At 41.7% G+C, this 20,712-nt stretch overlaps 2 protein-coding genes across 3 annotated transcripts in view; one reads left to right on the top strand and one right to left on the bottom strand.

Annotated features, from left to right (window-relative positions):
* PPP4R3B (protein phosphatase 4 regulatory subunit 3B) overlaps positions 1 to 16,927 on the bottom strand; it is a 66,830-nt gene extending 49,903 nt beyond the window's left edge. Inside the window, exons 1-3 of one of the 2 annotated variants that reach the window (XM_049870521.1) lie at positions 16,576 to 16,927; positions 15,128 to 15,183; positions 4,011 to 4,109 (exon numbers count right to left, since the gene is read on the bottom strand). In XM_049870521.1, the coding sequence (XP_049726478.1) occupies positions 4,011 to 4,109; positions 15,128 to 15,183; positions 16,576 to 16,717 (297 nt within the window). In that variant the 5' untranslated portion in view covers positions 16,718 to 16,927. The remainder of the gene's footprint in view (positions 1 to 4,010; positions 4,110 to 15,127; positions 15,184 to 16,575) is intronic. The other variant, XM_049870519.1, reaches the window with a different exon arrangement.
* Positions 16,716 to 17,219, top strand: LOC126067915 (putative uncharacterized protein FLJ40606). Its single transcript, XM_049870151.1, has 2 exons — positions 16,716 to 16,876; positions 16,973 to 17,219. Exons 1-2 carry the CDS (start codon positions 16,716 to 16,718, stop codon positions 17,217 to 17,219), a joined length of 408 nt encoding a protein of 135 aa, XP_049726108.1.
* The last annotated feature ends 3,493 nt before the right edge of the window (positions 17,220 to 20,712 follow it).

Raw genomic sequence — 20,712 nt, 5'->3', positions numbered from 1 at the left:
AATTGAACTGGCTCTTTCAAACATCAACAATGACCTCCCAGAATTAAAAAAGAAAACGTAATGTATGGCTCTGTGGAATACCATGAGTATTTAGGAGCAATAAACTAAATGTATATTCAGCAACATGCACAGATCTCAAAAGTACAGTACTGAGTTGTATAACAGAGAACTAACCTGCCCAAAGAAAGGTTTTGTCCTTTCCCAGCTCCGGAGAGGTAACCTCTAAGCCCTGCCTGATAAAAGTCTTTGTTTGCTTGGAGACCTTGGGCTATACCAGTTGGTGTATGCTAACAAGGAGGTTTATGCTGGGGCCCTTGGTCCATGTGATAACAGCTTGACCTCTAGAGGGGTTGGAGTCCAAGGTCAGTCACAAAGGTGGTCACCCATGCTTACATGACCAACCCCCAATAAAAACCCAGGACACCAAGGCTTGCGTGAGCTTCCTAGTTGGCAACATTCCATGCATGTTGCCACAAATCATTGCTTGGAGAAGTAAACCTGTCCACACAACTCCACTGGGACAGGACAACAGGAAGCTTGTGCTTGGAGCTCTCCTGAGCCCTGTCCTATGCACCTTTTCCCACTGCTGATTTTAATGTGTGTCACTTCACTGTTTAAACAGTGACCATGAATATAACAGCTCTGGTGAGTTCTGGGAGTCCTAGTGAATTGAGAGTGGTTCTGGAGACTTCCCAAACTGTACCGAGTGACAACAATGAGGAATAAACGTCAACAAAAATTTGTAGGGCAAATTATGAAGTCTTCAAGGATATATGTATACCCAAAAACATGTATTAAACAGTAGGTGCTAAGGTATGGCCAAGGGATAATCTAATATGCTGATCACTGGAAAATATTATCATGTAAATTTATGTTCCACTGGATATATAAATCTACTCCCTAGTTCTGAAATATCTTTTGCTTTATTTATTCTTTTTAAATAGAGAGTATATGCATAATATGCACCAGTTACCATGCTGGTATTAGGGACAGAAGGGAGAATACAAAATAAAATGTAACTTTTCAGGAATTTATAATAAAAAAGGTTAGCCTAATGGCACTGTTTGCATACTGAACAGTTTGTACACTCTTACTACTATTATGAACACCCTTACAAATATTACTATAATGTTATCTTTTTTATAAATTGGAGATTTTAAAAGCACTACATCCTTCAATAAGCTTTTATTATTTTCAAAGACCAGTTTTCTTCCATTTCACAAATGAATGCATGATCTAAGCAGGGCTTCAAACCAGTCAGTCGTGGCTCATGGAAACATAAAGAGCATATGCATTGCATAGCAACCAAATCTCTTGCACAACAGCTTTTGACCCCAGTAGGAAACAAGAGCAGTACCCCGCTCACAGGTGGCAGCTGACGCACATTTAAAGTGGCGCAGTAGGCTGACACCTTCAAGTGGGGCACCGCTGCCTGTTTCCTATACCACCTGTGTCAAGAGCTGACGCGTTTGCTGCCAGTGTTTCTGCTGGCCATGACCGAACCATCTTGAACTGGCTTGAAGCCTGGATCTAAGTTCACTGAATCAAGACCCAAACAAGAGGTACTTGCTGAGTGTACGTCGTATGTTTAAGTCTACAAGACAGATCAACTTTTAAGTCTCAAATCTCACTTTACATAAAACTCTGCACATAAAATTTAACCTCAATCCTTGTGGAGCACATGGGACCAAAAGGTTAAAAATTAGGACCTTCTATTACTGTACATGGAAACCCTGGTGGCGTAGTGGTTAAGGGCTACACCTGCTAACCAAAAGGTCAGCAGTTCAAATCTACCAGACGCTCCTTGGAAACTCTATAGGGCAGTTCTACTCTGTACAATAGGGTCGCTATGAGTCAGAATTGACTCAACAACCATGGGTTTGTATTTTTTTTAATTACTGTACATACATGTAAAAACAGGCAAAAAAAATTAACAAAACAATTTTGATTCTTTTCTACGTCTTGCATGAATTAAGGCAAAATCATATTTACAAGTTAGTGCTTTCAACTGAGCGTCAAGTGGAATTCTTTTATTTAATAATGTAAATAACGCTAAAGCAATACATGATACATAGTAGTCATATACGAGTTAGGAAAGAAAACACCATCAAAACAATGAATAACTTAAAATATCAAGATTTTAAAAATGTATTATGAAAAAAAATCTTAATACTCCCAGTTAAGAACTTTAGTGATCTAGGACCTACATGTCACGTAAGTCTTACAGGGGAAGGGAAGGTTCACGCAGTACTTCTTGAGCCCCTTTATTACACTGTGTGGCACTGGTACTGGGAGGTTCAAGGGGAAATAAAACGATTGTGGTCAGTTCCATAAAACTATCTCAAGAACCTTCAGTGGTAGGACTTGCTACACGGAAAAGCTGATGTACGCAGATATTGAAGTAAAGATGACAGCAGCCCAGACAAAACTATTATAATAAAGAACTGCACTAGGCGGCCACTGATCTCCCATTTATAGAAAACAGCAGTTAAAATGAACGTCATGAATTTAAAATCTCAGTTACCAACTGCCACAGCCAAAAGGAGCCTAATGGGGTGCCCTAAACAAAAAAAAGGGCGCTGAGGAAATCTGAGTAAAGCACGTGTTACAAATTAAATTGTTTCCCCCTCTAGGCTTGTGATCAGAAGCCCATCTGGGAATGGACAGTCTTTGTTATGTTAATGACACAAGACAGACTAATGTGTGTCTAGAGTCATGTTTTTTTTTGGAGATATAAAAGAGATTAAACAAGTGAGCAAAGCAGAGATGGGGGAAGAGAGATGCCAAGCCATGTGAGGACTGTCCAGAAGCAGAGGTTCAGAAGAGACAAGGACCTTCCTCCAGAGCCAACAGAGAAAGCATCCCCCTAGAGCCGGCACTCTGAATTTGGACTTCTAGCCTCCTGAACTGTGAGAAAATAAATTTCTGTTTGTTATAGCCACCCATTTGTGGTATTTCTGGTTACAGAAGCACTAGATGACTAAGACAACATGACTTTAGTTAAAAATGTCGATAATACTAAGAACGTAAAGAGCAAACAAATATCAGTTCATTAGTTGTGACAGCTGTATGATACTAATGTAAGATGTTAACAGTAGGAAAAACTGGGTGCAAGGCTGGAAGCAGGATGGGGGTGTATGGGAACTCCCTCTCTACCGTCTGCTCAAATTTTCTGTAAATCTAAAAGTGTTCTTAAATAATTTATTAAAAAAAAAAAAAAACCTGAGATTTACTACAGATCCTATATCTTGCTATGCTTGAAACTTCCCACAAGCTGAAGTCATGAGTACTTTTGATCATTAGTGCATGCATGACACACAGTATTCATAAACATTAGGCAAACAGATGACCACATATTTAAAAAACAAAAAAATCTAAAAGCCTTATTGTTAGCTGCTGTCAAGTCAGCCCGACTTATGGTGACCCCAGAGTGAGGTGCCGCTCAGTCCTGTGTCATCCCCACGCATGACTGCAGATAAGACCGTTGTGCTCCACAGGGTTTTCATTGGCTGATCTTTGGAGTCACATCACCTGGCCTGTCTTCCCAGCCCATCTTAGTCCGGAAGCTCCGTGAAAGCTGTTCAGCATGATAGCAGCACGCAGTCCTCACGGAGAGATGGGTGGTGGCTGCACAGGGGGTGCACTGGCCAGGACTCAAACCTGGCTCATCCACATGGAAGGCGGGAATTCTACCACTAAGCCACCACGACCCCGCTAAAACCCTTAAAAACTATTTAATCTTTTGGTTTGTTTAAAGATCTTGCCACTTCACAGGGTATTGGTATTAATTATACATATATGCTATCAAAATCTAAAGTCTAAGTTTTATTTTCTTTTTTAATTTTAACTAAAAGAATTTGCTATCAAATATAAATTTCCAGGTTGAGCTAAAAATTCTCATATTAAAACACTATCTGTCCATGTTCTAATACTTAATACATCTTTGAAGGAAAAGAAAAAGAAATTCAATGCATATAAACACAGGTTACATATTTTTAAAAGAAACTTACCTGACAGATTTTTTCCCAAATCTCATCACAGCCAGCTTTCTCCTGAAAACTTAGAGCCAGGTCATAGTTCTCAGCTTCTGACCAAACAATTAATGTGTCCTGTTTAAAAACAAAGGTTTCTACATCATCACAGAGGAAATAACTGTAAAGCGTAAATAAATATCAAGAAGACAGGAAACAGCACAGCAATGACAAACGTGCTCTAATTATAATTATAGTCACAATCAATTGTAAAACTGTATTTTGTTACCCTTTGAAACTCTGGCAACATATTGACAATATTTAGCTTTGGTACTAAAAATGACATTGAGTTATCTTCTAAAGCCAGAAAAATATTAAGACAGAAATTAGCAGCCTCTGGCTTAGGTTATCAAGACGTCAAATACAAAGGTTAGCCAGCCACTCCCGGCCAAAACTGTAATGTGGACATTTCAACCCTCTACTTCCTGTTGTTTCCAGAAAGTCAGCTGTTCCATTCACTGGCCACCTACATGTTATCCTTCCCTGTTAGCTGGCTGTCAACTGGTTCTAACTAAGCTACTAGCTGAAAATATCGTAAGGTTTAACACTTCCTATTTCTGCCCCCACCCCTTTTTCTTTAAAAATCTGAAAAGCCGTCAGAATTTTAAGGAAAGCAAAACATGGTGAAATGAAGTACTTGTTCTTCCTACACATACTACCAGCACCGCCCTGTTCAACGGTTTAGGGTGTAGAAAAAGTAAAGAGCACAAGGTTCAGGTAACTTCTCTCCCAGGACGACCTCAATGATATCCCTACCAGATGGTCAGCTATGCTTTGAGGAAAAGGGTGTCAACCCTTGTAATAAAAATTAAGCTTCGAACTTAAACAGTACACATCACACAAATGTTTAAGCACTAAAATCACTATGCAATACTCTAAAGAAATGGACAATCTTTTTTTCAGGATACATAATAATTGAAGTTTAATATGGCTAAAACTCTTTTAAACAATGTACATGAATTGAGTTTACACCCTAATTACAAAAAACATACATTCCATAAAAAACTTATATTTAATAGTAGCTCATCAAAAAAAAAAAAATTTTTTTTCATCTAATACTTATGACCTGATTTTCAGAAATATAAAAGTGAGCCCCAGATTAATAAAGAAAATCTTCAAAATTCAAAACATTTTAGCACTCTTTAGTTCTAACCAATAAATGAAAAATACCCTTGAATTACTCTAGGCCTCAGGTTCAAGCTTTCTATTTGCTGTGTAATCAGGTAGCAACAGCCAGCAATGTTTTCTACTTTCTGGCTGACTATACTTCTTGGAAGGGAAACATGCCACCAGAGCTATCTATCATTCCAAAATGTTATCAGGTCACCCCTTTGCTTCAAAACATTCAGGGGTTCCCCACATCTACAAAAGAGGTTCTCAAACCCTTTTACTAACATCAGTAAAACCCTTTCTACAGACAAAATTTTAACAGCCTCCTACTCTGGTTAAAGCCCCGGGGCACCCACTCGGGCTCCCTGTACCCCCCCACCCCAAGTCCCCGAATCATCTTCTTAGAGCCCCCCTCAAAACAGCTTCCTCAACAGTGGTCTCCAAAACTTTTTTAAAAAGAATATAATTTATTTTTTGTTGTTGAGAATATACACAGCAGAATTTAACTTCTTTGACTGTACACCTCCGTTATATACCGGGAATATTAGTACAGCAATACCACAGGCCACAGAGGTGCAGTGGTTAAAGCGCTGGGCTGCTAACCCAAAGGTTACTGGTTTGAACCCACCAGCCGCTCTGTGGGAGAAAGATATGGCAGTCTGCTTCCGTAAGCTTACAGCCTTGGAAACCCTATGCGGCAGTTCTACTCTGTCCTATAGGCTCATTATGAGTTGGAACTGACTCGATGGCAGCGGGTTTGTTTTTCTGGTTTCATAGTAATACTTTACACTAAAATATAAATAAAAGACCATATTAATATAAGCAGTATTTTTAAACGTTTGAACTGTAATGGCTCCATACTATCATAAATTGGCATCCCAAGACCCGATATACGCTTAGGGCACGGTATGCCACACGTGACAGTGGGCACAAATTCTTATTTAAAATCACCTGAATTTTCTTGGATGGGGCAACTTCTTGTCAGATCTGTATCACTGTTTCTGTTTTATCACAGGTCAACAGATGGCTTACACCAGGGGTAAATGTCAGTTTCACCATTTTCTTGTTTAGTTGTTGGTATCTGTCGATGAGTCAGCCCTGACTCACGGTGACCTTATGTGTAGCCACTGCCGTCAAGTCGGTTTTGACTCATAGCAGCCCTACAGAACAGAACCGAACTATCCCATAGGGTTTGAGTCTGTTGTGGCGGATATTGTGTTAATCCATCTCACTGAGGGTTTCCTTCATTTTTGTTGGCCTCTACTTTACCAAACATGAAGTCCTTTTCCAGTCATTGGTCTTTGCTGATGACGTGTCTAAAGTAAGCAGGTTGAAGTCTCTAACATCTGTTAGTAATTGGAAAATGGAATGTACGAAGTTGTTCATTTGCACATTACTGCTTTCAATCCTTTTTAAGGCACTTGTTTGTTTTATTAGGGTTAGGTCAGTTTATAAAGTTACCTGCACACATCAAAAAAAAAAAACAAAACCAAACCCAGTGCCGTCAAGTCGATTCTGACTCATAGCAACCCTATAGAACAGAGTAGAGCTGCCCTATTGAGTTTCCAAGCACCGCCTGGCGGATTCGAACTGCCGACCCTTTGGTTAGCAGCTGTAGCACTAAGCCCACTATGCCACCAGGGTTTCCACCTGCACACATAGGCTACCCGTAACTCACAACGGGTAAGTGACACTTTTCTCTCAGAATACCATGCGTATTCTTGGATTTTGACCATCTGACTTACCATACTTAAGTATTAGCAAAACGCAATTTCATTCTTTTGATAAAATATACAGATAAAAGGTTTCTTCTCAAACCCCAATGCTTCATATCATTTATTTCAAATCGTAGATCACTGGTACTACAGAACGAAATCCAAAACTTTTATCCAGTTGTCCAAGGTCCTTTCCATTTTGGTTCCAATCCACCTTCTGAGAAGGTCCAGGTAAGTACTGAAGTCTGAATTAAGGTCGCTGAGCCCCGCTACTCATCACCATTTTCTTTGGTTCTTTCCTTCCTTTCTATAACCTAAACTCTTTTTCCTGAGCTTGCAAAAATCCAAGAAACTACATGCGATCTATATTCAAAACCTTTCTCCAACGGAGAGATGACGCTGAGAGAAGGTTAAAAATACAGATTTCTATACCTTTTCCCTGGGGATGAGTCTGGGGTGATACCCAAGAATTCTTATTTTAATAAGGGTTCTGAGTAATTCTTCTGATAACCCAAATTTGAGAAACTGACCCAAGTACACCACTAGGTTAAAAGGGCTAGGATAGTGTTGTGAGAGTAGACCTTTCAGCTCTACGTACCTATTCCAAATGGGTGACGATTTCCATCCCGTTCTCCCCACCCCAACCCCATACGCAGCCTATTGCCTCGGTAATAAAATACCCAGAAGCACTCCTTAGAGCTATTTAACCCAAGGGTCAGAGTAAAGACTCCTATGGGAGAGAACACACAACTGGCACAACGTTTAAAACAGAATAAAGTGTCAAATGGCAGGGTCCTATATGACCAAAAAGCCTAGTTAGAGCAAAGGTGAATTTTTCACAAAAAAGTCTGTTTTCAATCACTGTACTTTGTGATACTATATTTTTTGCTCATCTGTGCGTGGTACTTTCACCTCTTTGGGCCATTATGAACACCTCTGTTAAACCCAGCAAAGCCCATGGGTCTTCTGCTGCTAACCAAAACATTTAATCACCACTGTGTCCCCGTGGAAATAAGATCTAAAATGAGCTTACATGAACAAAGAAGTCAGTTCTCTTTGGTCTGGTTCTTTAAAACAGTAAGGAAGGAGATTCTGCCTAAGCCCAGGATGGGAGTAAGACATGGGCTGGGGAAGCTTGGCAACTTTTTAGGCTTTATCAAATCAGGTTTCACCATGTAGGTTTATTATAACAAACAGTTGTTTTCAAACATTATATACGTATTTCTTCCACAGCTGAATACTGTTTAAATCAGCTCTTAATTCATAGTCTAAACGATACCTTAAAACTTGGTGCATAATGTCTTTTTTGGGGCGGAAAGGGTCCACAGTTTTTAAACCATATTCACAGAGGTATCTGTGACACATTAAAAGGGCCTCATAAATTAACAGATTATCTGTTTCATTTTCCCCTATTGTACTGATTCACTTTATTAACATAAATAACACTCAGTGTCACGAAGAATTTGAGAGCCTATTTGCCAGGCTAACTCTGTCTCTGCCCCCTACCTTCAGCACCGACAAAGCTGAAGTTTCTCAAAGGAACACTTACTTCAAAAGAGGGCGGGCCAAAGGCGAAGTACTGACATACTGACAGAATTCAATTTGCAGACTCATAATCAATTAAAAAGTCTGAAAATTAGTAAGGTTTACTAGACACATAATGCGGCACGTAACCCTTCAGTACTTCCTCCCTTGACCTGAACTCTTTTTGGAGTGGATTTTAAAGACAGTAAAGTACAACTTGGGAGTCTCTGGGTTGTGCAAATGATTAACATGCGCGGCTGCTAACAGAAATGCTGGTAGTTTGAGTCCACCCGGAAGCACCTTGGAAGAACGGCCTGGTGATATAAAAAAAACAGCCACTTGAAACCCTATGAAGCCAGGTCCTGCTCTGACACACACGGGGTTGCCAGGAGTCAGAATCAACTTGATGGCCATTGGTGCTTTTAGAGTATAACATAAAGTCTAAGACAGACTTAGTGTGACAAGGCTCACGAATAGCAGTAATACTTTAGCCTTCCCAAAATCTGATGTAGTTTGATATAATGGGAATAACCCTCGGCTAACATTAGGACCTTAATGCTACTTACGGTTCCAATGCCCACTATTTCTTTGACATTGTGCGTGTTATTTAACCTCTTTGATCTTCCCTCCCCATTAAAAAATGAGAAAATCATGTCTACATTAGTATTCCTTTAAGATTATGAACACAATATAATGATCTTATCAAGCTTACTACATGTTGGGTACTGTGCTAAGCAATTAACTCACAGCTATCTTATGGGGTAGGTACGACCCCCGTTAAAAAGACAAGGCTCAGAGAGAAAATCTGGTCAATATCACATAGCTAGAAATAACGGGATTAAAAAACTAAGACTATCACTCTAAAACCCACACTCTTCATACTACGCCACTTATGAAATAACATGAACAAATTTTAAAAGCTTGCCAAGTTTTAACCACTTGCTTCCCAAGCTTCTCTCCCGAGGCATCATATTTATCAAAGCGTTTGTCTGGATTTCTAAAAGAGCTCTCCCATCCAATTTCCAGATACTGCTCATTGGTGGCGCGGTGGCTAAGTGCTATGGCTGCAATCCAAAGGGTCGGCAGTTCAAATCCGCCAGGCACTCCTTGGAAACTCTATGGGGGCAGCTCTACTCTGCCCTATCTCTTTGGTACCCGTTCCAAACCACCACCCAGGATGTCTCTCTACCTTCCACCCTGCCTAAGCTTTCCAACCTCATCACTCACTTCCTCTATCCACACACCTGAGTTAGAGATCAAAGTGCAGAGCAGACTCTACTCATTACAAAACCACCCTGTCATTTCAACACTCTAATCAAATGAGAGAATACTTTCTCTCTTGCACACTCAGTCCATTCCCTGCAGGCTTTGTTTTCACCAACTTTATTGTATTATTTTCGGGCTTTCTTTTCATCAACTTTATTGTATAATTTTGCCAAGTTAAGAGACAGACACAAGCACTTCTATCTACCTTCATCTCAGTGACATTCTTTTAACCAAAGCCTAGAATGTTCTCAATCTTTCTCTGGGAGGATATGAAACAAACAGCCATTTGCTGACTAACCGGCCCTCCTTTCCTTACCGAAATTCTGTTCTCTGTTGGTTTGGAAGACAACACGTTTTCCTGATTCTCTGTTCTACTTGTTTGTTCTTCCTCTATAATGGATCTTTCTTCTTTCTGATTACCAACACCTAATCCATCAGCATGTCCTGAAAATTCTATCTTCAACACACACCTCAATTTCATCCACCTCTTTCCACCTCCACGACCATCACCTTAATCCAATCTGACATCTTCTCTGCTTTAGACTTCGCAGCCATCTCCCTGGTCTTCCTACTTCTTTTATTGCTCCTCTCCAATTCCACACACCGCTGTTACCAAGTACTCTGAATCACGTTATTCCACTGCTGAAAACCCTTCAAAGCTTTCAAATAAACTTTAAAAATCCAAACTAAAGGCAACAATCAACTCATTAGCAGCACTCAACCAGGTAATACTGGATGAATGAATAAATGTGAACATTCAACAAGACTGTTGTAAGCTCTGTTCTTTTTTCAATTTATATCTATTCCGTTAAAGGAGTTCCCTTCTTGTAGCTAAAAATAGCACTTGGTGATTCTCAGCATCTCCTGTCCCAAACTTTTACCCAGCTAGCTCTAGCACCAGATGTTCATTGTAAGATCTTTCTGTTTATTTTACTATCAGATCAAAGTCTACATGAAAAAAGCAAGGCACAAAACAGTACAGTATACTACCAGAAATGCCAGTCAAAGGGAGGACAGATTCGTGATTGTGAGCGTATTTGTTTACACAGGCATAAAACCTGAGAAGATATATTTGCAACTGGTAACATGAGTGGCCTCTAGCAAAGGAAACTGCCTGGGGTGAGGAGGAGACTTCATCAAATACCTTTCGATTTTTGACTATGTGAATGACTTTTTAAAAATATACAAATAGTTGTTTTTTGTTGTTGTTGTAAACACACACGCCTCAGACCAAATGACCATGGCAAACTTTCTTTCCTTCTCAATTTCCCAGTCCCAGTTTCTAGAAAAAACTGTTATTTTCCTGGCCCCAAGACTTAAAAACACTACCAGTAACGTTTGATTTGGAGCCCTGGTGGCACAGTGGCTAAGAGTTTGGATGCTAAAGAAAGGGTCGGCAGTTCGAGTCCACCAGCTGCTCCTTGGTGCGGCTTAACAAGTTTATGGGCTCCTTTAAGGTGATTACATCTTCTCCTCACTAACTACCACAGTTTTCTCTGCCCTACAAGGTCACTGCAAGTCGGAACTGACTTCACGGCAACGGGTCTGGCTTTAACCTTTGATTCCTTTTCTTCCACATTTAATTATTCACCAGATCTTCCAGTACTTTCTTGGAAATACACTAAAGCTTTGTTCCTTCTTTCCATTTACCACACTGCAATAGACTTTTTCTTGTATCTGAATTACCGTCAAAGTTCCTAAAGAGTCTTGCTACTTAGAGCACTTCTGCTCCACCCCCGGCCCCCCACAGACACACCAATTCGTTATTCATTTGTTATCAAAGTGACTATCACTTTCATCATGTTAGGACCCTACTGGAGAACCTACAGTGGCTCTTTTGTTTAGCAAACCAAGCTCTCAAATAAGAAACCTCTGCTGCAAAAAAGGCTTAATGCCTTTTGTACTAGTAGGTATACTGTTTCCTTCCCTGTCCTAATTCCTCCAAGAAACCCCACCAAGGAGAGTGAAAACTTCTTAATGATTCCAACCCAAATCACTCTCCCTTTTCTAATTTCCTACTGACCAGTCTGAAATACAAATATTTAGATTTTGTGCTGGCATATAACTACTCTCTAATCAAGGTCACGGAAACTGGTGGCGTAGTAGTTAAGAGCTACTGCTGCTAACCAAAAGGTCGACAGTTCAAACCCACCAGGTGCTCTCTGGAAACTCTATGGGGCAGTTCTACCCTGTCCTATAGTGTCACTGTGAGTTGCAACTGACTCACTGGCAGTGGGTGGTGGTGGTAAAATGAAGGTCAAGAAACTTAAACCTTTCTGTGCCTTGTCTCATCTGTGAAATGCTTTCACAGACTTTTGGTGAAAATGGGTAAAACACAAACTTTTCTGCTATTCTATTTTTTTTATTATAATTCTGTAAATGTATCATCTGTTATGCCTTTAAATAGAATGGGGGAGGGTGACTTCCCTGCCCTTTTTTCCTAACCCCAACTGCACAAAATCCTGTTTAAGTATAAAGGGCACATATCCCTATGACTGCTTCTGATTTCGTCAGGATCAGCAGGATTGATTTTAAATAACTTAAAATGCTGACACGTATCAAGCAATACGTTTCATACTGCATTGTATAATCATTCTTGGCTCTTCCCAGCGTGTTTATTTAAACACTTCACAAGTTTATTGGCTCCTCTAGGGTAAGCGCATCTTCTTCCCATTAACTACCTCGGTTTGTGCAGAGTAAGCAAGAAAGTGACGTGGGTCAGCGATGACCTATTCAGTCGTCTGACATTTAACTCAACTCATTCTAACTTATTTGGGGCCCACAAATCAGTACTTCTCTCTTCAAAAAAGAGGTATTTTGGAACCCACTATTCAGCACTCATTTTAAAACTGTTAATGTTAAAAAAAGTTAAGTATTCTTCCCTGAACTTATTAAGTGTATTTTAACACAGTACAATATCCTATAAATTACAAATTCCTCACTTACTTGCTCAAGTTTTTTTTTTTTTAAAAAATCACTAATGAACAATATACTTCATGTAAATTTTGGCAATGAACAGTTTTCTATTCTTATTTACTGGATAAGTTAAATGACATTTAGAAAAAATAATTCTAATGAACCTAGAAAAATATTACTGTATCTGGAAACCCCAATTTGTGTAACTTGATAAAGAGTAAAATTGAACAAAATTATGGTAAAAATATGAAAAACTGGATCCATTACAAAGAAACAATGTTTAACATAACCCCTGAATGACTCTGATTTCTACTAGAAAAGTGCATTAAATCTGAACAAAAATAAAGAAAAAAGGGACCATTCATACAGATTTTTCTTCTTAGATACAAAGCTTTTCCATAGGTTTTTTTTTTTTTTGCCAAAGAGTTCTCCTATATACTTTGATGTTATTTAGTAAAAATATTTCAATTAAAAAATAAAACCTTAGCAGATTATTTAAATGTGGTTAGTTACAGAACACATTTTACGAATAGTATAAAAAAATTTATTGTTTTTAACAAAGCATGTTTTTTCTCCAATACTTTATATGTTTAGTGTATTCAAAAACACTTTTATCTAGAACTAACTTCCTGACTGAGTAACACTACACATAAAACTACATCCTACAATTAAAAAAATAAAGCTTCACTGTGCTGGGAAACAACTATCTTACATGTTAACTTCCACAATAATGTGACTTTTCCAATACTAACAACAGCTAAAGGACCTTGTACCCAATCTGAGAAGAATCCATATAATAACTAATTTGTAAAGAATTGTTACGACTAAGTCCCATTTAAAAACCAAATCCCTGAGAATCTTACATTCATGCAAATTGGGGGGAAAATGTCTGAACAATCACAAAATATTAGCACTTCTTAACAAGCGGACAAAAAGCCAAAAGTGGCTATGTGCTAAAATTCAGTGCAAAGACAGAGTAACTATCTGCCTGGCCAACTTAGAAATTAAATTTACTTAAACATCTGCCTTAAAACGTTTAAGGTATAGGAAACATCTCCAGGAGTTCAATTCAGGACAAATGTTTAATATGATTCTCTATTAAAAAAATAAACAGCATTTTATAAGCAGAGAAAAAAGCTATCGATTGAATATAGAAAATTTAAAAATATTTCAAAAACCGATTAGAATGCGATGCATACACACAACAACTGTTTAACAGCAATCACCGTGCTATCAATGAGCTGTACGACAGACAACAGTTCATTCCTCCGACTGTGAAGTAGGTGGCTCTGGGCATCCACATTTTCCTTAACAGAACTTGAAGATGGTAGCCATTCCTGTCGCAAATGTAACACTAAAATTTCTCATTCCTTCAAAAATCTCTGCCACATTCACTTTACACATGACGCATGCAAAAAAAAAAAAAAAAAAAAACAAACCTGGAAATATCTTCAATGTCTAACAACAGGTGTATATCATACATCAGAAAACTATACAGTGGTTAAAGGAACAAACAAAAAAAAACTAGATCTACATCATTAACATGAATAAACTTCTAAAATAACAGGGAGTGAGATACACAAGTTGCACAATACACAAAAGGGTCTGAAACCAATTGTATCAAGTTTTAAAACACACAACACTACATGTTGCTTAAGGATACATACATATGCAGAAGAGGTATAAAAGCACGTACAGAGGTAATACATCAGTTTCAGAATAGTGGTTACCTTTGGCGAGGGTGGGGAGTAGATGGAACGGGTACAAAGGGGGCTTTAACTCTATCCATAATGTTCAAGGTTACAAAAAGATTTGAAATAAATACGGTATAATGGTAACGTGTTCAGTCTGGTGGTGTTACACAAACACCCACTATACTGTCTTCTATACTTCTCAATTTCAAAGTATTTGATCACAAACACGAAAACATTCACAGACTAAAAAAAAGGTTGAATCACTGCTTCCATTTTCAGATTAAATAAGTAGGCATGCTAAAACACAACAAACACAAGTTTTGTTTTCCCAAAAAGGACAATAAATGTTAACAGATAATGTTACATAATCAGCAGCGTACACTTTCGTAAAGCATCCATTGATTTTTTTATATTAAAAATATACAATAATTAAAGAACAGGATTTAAATGCTTTTACTTCACTCTATTTGAGTCAAAGGATGTAATTTCACACCACAAACAGGCTTTCCTTGCTTTAAAGGTACCCCTTTGAATTTTCTTTTATTCCATTTCCTTTAAATGTCATTCAGAACAACAGGGTTACAGTACAGGGTGTAGAAAAAACCTGACTAACTGTAGTCGAAACTAATGAATACATTGTATTCTAACATAAACCAGTGGCTTGGTTCAAACATGATAATAAACTTCAGCCAGCACAAAAACTTTCCTTTTTCAACCGGAAACTTTTAAGGTGCAAGGGAAACACACATGTTCTGTAACTCTTTATCAAACATGTTTTCTGTTCTATCAGGAAAGCTTTCCCATCTTTGTCAGATTAATACTCCTTGATGACAGATGAAGCCTTTCAAATTAAAGATAAACAACTACTTGCCTGTTGTTTCTGATACGCAGTGTTTGGATTTATCTTTGATTCCAAGAGTAGTGATCCTGAAAGGTAAAAAATAAATTTCAGTAAATAAAAAATAAGAACTCATTTTAAAAATACACACACACACACACACACCCTTTTCTCGCCTCTTCATTTCATCCAGCTAGACATATTTTGAAGTATGTCTTTTTTTTTTTTATTTATGGGATACATAAGACGTATTCCAATTTGTATTTTTCTATCCAGATCCAGGCTTCGTTTTTAATTTAGAATATAATCCTTATCCCCTTACACCCTTAAAAAAATATCCATCTAAGACGAACATGGAACCAAGAAAATGAGGAAACTAGATAACTATTAAAGTTTTATTGAAAGGAAAATGTTAAGACCTAAATGACCACTTGAAGCCAAACTCTTTCAATCATAAGTTTTTATTGCATTTCCAGTTTAACAAATAAAACAAATTACAAAGTACCACGACAGGGATCTCAGTACTTGATTCACAAATTACAGTAATACATTTATCCTTTTTTTAAGAACAAAAACAAGGACACCTTTAGAAATAAACACCCATGACTACTTAAATAATAAATGCAAGCGTACCAAGCCTGCCAAGAATAAATCTAAGTTTGTTATTTTTCTATTATCTGCAAGTTATCAGTTGCTCAAATAGAGCAGAGCTCAGATTACCCCGTAAAAGGTGCTTTAAATACAGCGCTCCACTTTATAATTTTAAAACAGTTCACCGACGACTGGTACAATAAATCGATGAATAGGAATTTACAAGCCACTCAGGTATCCTAGACCGTTTAAGGTGTAAAGGATCCCCTTTCTCACGGCACCCTCCACAAAGGCAGCCTGGAGGGACCCAGGCTGGAAACGTCTGTGCTTGCTGAGTGCGTGTATCGTGGCAACAGTCTGCGGCCACCACGGGCAAAGATGCGTTCTGGTTTTCCCCAGCACCTGTCGACTGTGGCAACAGGGGCCCGCTGGTAAAATCCGGTTAAAAAAAAAAAAGAACACGGGAAAGAAAAGTTTAACTAGACCTTTCGTACCTGACATACAATCAGTAAGAAAACAACATAAAGAGAGTCTCCGGGGCGAGGAGATCTCTCGTTACCTTGTCTTTGGGTACTTCCCTTCTCTCCCACAACTCTTCCCTCTTATTAAGGGGGGGACCGCAGAGGAAGGAGGGGAAACCCCAACGTCTGACGGGCAGGGGACCGGCGTCCGGCAGGGGGTCGTTTCACCGGACAGAAGCACAGAGGCCAAGCCAGCGCGACGTCCCGAGGTGGGCTAACAGGGACCGGCCCGAGGCCCCGGGCTGCGCCCCGCCTGGAGGCGCTCTGCCCGGCCTGGAGGCTCCGCGCCCCGCCTGGAGGCGCTCTGCCCCGCCTGGAGGCTCCGAGCCCCGCCTGGAGGCTCCGCGCCCCGCCATCCGGGAGCCTTACCGTCGGACTCGGCGCGAACCAGCAGCGACATCCCCTTGAGCTCCTCCACGTAGGTGGAGGAGACGTGCCCGGTGCCTCGGTCGTCCCATTGCCGGTCCTCGTTCAGGGTGTACACCTTCACTCGCCGCCGCGTATCCGACATGGTGGCGGCAGCCCCCGCCGCTCCGGCCGCCGCCTCCTCGCTCGCCTCGTCCGCGTCCCTCACGCCCGAGAGACGGGAGCGGCGGCGGCGGCAGCGGCGGCGGCGGCTCCGGAGAGGCCCGACCTCACCATGGCTCCCGGGGTTCAGCCGCGGGAAGCGGTGACAACGGCCACCGAGACCCCTCCGCCTGGAGTCCCCGCTGCCTCTCGCTTCACCCCCGCACACGCCCACCCTCCCCGCCCTTTGCCCCCAGAGCTCGCTCGCTGTCCCGCCGCCGCCGCCGCCGCCGCCGCGGTCACCACTACACGCCCGCCATCTTGTAACCCGATTCTCTCTGCCTTTCTCTTCCTCCTCCAGCAGCCTCGTACGGGCTGTCCTCGCAGGGGCTACGGCGGCCGACGCGTCCAACGCGCGGAGCGTCCGCGTCTGCACGCGCTCGCCGGGCCGGCGGTGCTCGGCGCTCTCGCGAGGCGGGATTCGGGACAGAGGTGGGCGGGCCTAAGCGGGACTTCCTCTTCTCCTGGCCCGGCCTGCGGGCCCGAAATCTCGGCTAGCGCGCGGTTCTCGCGATGCCCGCGCCCCGGCAGGCTCCGCGAGATTCCGCCGGGGGAAGAGGATGGCCGCCGGCTGCTGGCTGCCCGCGGGCTGCTGATCGTCCGCCCGTCGGGAGGAAGCTGAGCAAACTCGGGAGGCACTCAGCCTTGGACGGGACTACCGGGAGCAAAAGGGAAGGGGAGGTGCTCAGACTGCTTAATGGACGCTCACTCTATCAGCCTGAGCGAGGAAAAAAAGAGAAACCTTTCTAGGAAGACAAAGGAACTTTGGCCCCTCGAAGCCGAGCCGAAAAGCAGTCCAGTCGCTTACAGGGGCTGCTGCAGTTACGCGCGCGCTCGGGGCGCTGAGGGTCCCGCCAGGGCGCCTCCCCGCTTGGCTTTGAGCAGCCGGCCGCTGAGGAGCACGGCCCGCGTCGCGCAGGCGACCGTGCTCCTCCCGCGCTGGCAGCCTCGGGCGGGCGCTGAGTCCCCGCCCGGGGCCGGGAGGTGGCGGGGTGCCGCCGTCCTGACACCCCCAGGCCGTCCTTTGGTCTTTCCGGGCAGCTGGCGCCTGGGCTGCGGGATCCTCCGCGCTGAGCGAGCGCGGCGGAATTCCCGGGGGTCGCGCGCGGCCAGGCTGGCGTGTCGTTCCTGCCTACCCCCGGTTTTGTTTTTTTTTTTCTGGGTGGAATCCCTTGATTCGTTGTGTCATAGCCTCCCAGCTGGCGAGGCCGCGGGTTCTTCACCACCCATTGGCCCCAGAGGCGACCCTGCAGTGCCTCTCGGGAGTTGTAGTCTCTGCTTATCGGAACGTGCTTGTGTTTTGGCCAGACTGCTCTGTGGTTTGCACACAACAGGCGCCTGACACACATTCTCACTTCTAAACCTGGATTCATTGCTTTAAAAATTTTTAATCTAAAGGTGATCTCCGTAAAAGTACTTCAATTCAGTAGTTCTAATATGCACACGGAAACCCAGGTGGCAGAGTGGTTAAGAGCTACGGGGCAGTTCTACTGTCTTAGGGTCGCTATGAGTCGGAGTGGACTGGAGGGCGTGGTTTTCTTTTTTTTTAAGTAGGCGCACTGGAGCCCTGGTGGGTACTGGATGAGAGCTTCTGCTGCTAACAAAAAGATGGGCAGTTAGAATCCACCAGTCCCTTCTTGGAAACTCTGTGGGGCGGTTCTACTTTGTCCTATAGGATGGCTAAGAGTTGGAAGCTAGGAGTTGAAATCAACTCCAGGGCAAGATTTGGTCTGTTTTTGGCTTAATATACATAACAAAGGAGCCCTAGTGACGAAGGGGTTAAACTCTAGGATGGAAGTCTGTGATTGAAAGGTCTGCGGTTGGAACCCACTAGCACTCCACTGACAAAAGACCTGGTGATCTGCTCCCATAAGATTACAGCCTAGGAAACCCTACGGCTCAGTTCTACTCTGTCCTGTAGGGTCACTATGAGTTGGAATTGGCTGGACGACACACAGCATACATAACTGCTATGATGGATGTAGACAAATGTATTTTTAAGCCCAGAGAAAATAACAGTTCTGCCTTGGAAAGGTCAGGAAAAAGCATTACACAAATAAGTTTTGAGCCTGATGTCAGAGGATCTCTGAGTGTGAACTTGGCTAGCGAAGGTGTTTAAGGCAGAGAGAACAGTGTGAACAAACTCACTGTGCTACTGCCCTCGAAGAACTTATAATTTACAAGAATGAGAAGTCAGAAGTCACTAACACCGTACATGTTGAGGTCAATATCCCATAAATAGATCTAACCCTGGAAAAAATTATTAAGTGGCATGAGTTATTTCCTGTATTCATTAAGTCATCTAACAAATATTTATTAAGCACATACTATGTGTCAGACACTGTTGCAAACAATGAATAAAATAGAAAAAGTCCCTTTTCTCTGGGAGCTTACATTCTAGTGTAGGAAAACAATCAAATATATGCCAGGTACTGGTAAATGTTATGACGAAAACAAAGAGTAGCAGAAGGTTATAGAGAGTGGGTTCGGGAAAGGTGATGCCGTTTATATAGGATGGTCGAGGAAGGCTTTTCTGAGGGAAGCAGTCAGCCATGCATGAACTCAGCAGAAGAGATCCAGGAAGCGGGAACAGCAAGTGCAAAGTCCTTGAGACTGCAGCATGCTTAACGAGTGAGAGGAAATTGCAGGAAGCTGGTGTGATTGGAGTGGGGTGAGAAAGGGGAGAAATGGTAGGAAAGGAAATCAGGAGTGGGAGAGGGGCCATCATATAGGACCTTGAAGAACCTTGGAATTTCACTTTGAGTTGTGGATTTACTGGACTTTTTTGAGCTATGGAGAAACAGGACCTTTTAGTCTTTTTTGGTATCTCCCTAAAGTCTGGAGATGCAGAGAAATAAGGGAACACAGAGTTAAACTCCAGGAACTCATCTCTGCCCCTGCTGGATCCTCAGGCACACCTTCGTTCAGGTCACAGGGATTCACAAGTCTAAGTAAGTTTACAGGTAAGCTGTTAAATATATTCTCTACTAACTTGGATGTACCTCAAATATATTTTCATAATGACCTGCAAGCCAGATTAGAATTTAGAATTGGTGGACTTAGAGTTCTAGTCTCCCTCTGGGATAGTTCCCCCCTCCTCGAAATCTTATCCTGCCCCCCGGTCTCTCCTCACCCCTTGGCTCCATTCTGCACTGGGATAGCCCTGTGTGCACACCTAAGGACACGCCAGCCTTTGGTTTGAGCCCTGTCTGCAATCCTTGAATATAGTCATCCCTTGGCCACTCCTTAGTACAGGACTGGGGAAATGCAGACCCTGGAAGCAGGCTTGGGCCTTTGGGGTAGGGCTTGCCCTTGGTTTAATGCTCTCTTATTACTGTCTTGAAATCAGTATTTGAACAAGGGTTCCACGTTTTCATTTGGTACGGGGCCCTGCAAAGTATGTAGTCAGTCCTGTCCCAGAGATACTTTATGCATTTGCAAGTAAATGTATATAATATTTACATCTGTCACCTGTTTTCCACAAATATTGAAATACTATAATACTGTTCACCTTTTTTTTTTTTTTAACTTAAAAAACATGTTGAAAATGTTTAAGGTCAGTGTACATACTTCATGATTACATAGTAGTAGTTCATTGTACAGATGGAATTTATTTAACCAGTCTCCTGTTTATGTATCATTTCTAATCGTTTATAGTTTAAGACAATAAATAATTGCGCAGAAGTTACTTCATGTACGTCAGTGTATTCGTAGGTTAAATTTCTAGAGGAAGTTTTCTCAACCTTGGCATAACTGACATTTTGGGCTGGATTATTTTTGTTGTGAAGGACTGACCTATGCATTATAGGACGTTTAGCAGCATCCCTGACCTCTACCCATTAGGTGCTAGTAGTATCACATGCTTGGCGTGGTGGCCATAGACATGTGTCGTTCAGATCTCCTTCAAGAGAATCTACTGCAGGGAGCATAGTTGACCGA

The sequence above is a fragment of the Elephas maximus genome, chromosome 26 (assembly GCF_024166365.1).
Source record: "Elephas maximus indicus isolate mEleMax1 chromosome 26, mEleMax1 primary haplotype, whole genome shotgun sequence".
In the NCBI taxonomy this organism is placed as follows: domain Eukaryota; kingdom Metazoa; phylum Chordata; class Mammalia; order Proboscidea; family Elephantidae; genus Elephas; species Elephas maximus.
Note: the sequence above shows the minus strand (reverse complement) of the source record. Positions and strands in the feature narration are given on the sequence as shown.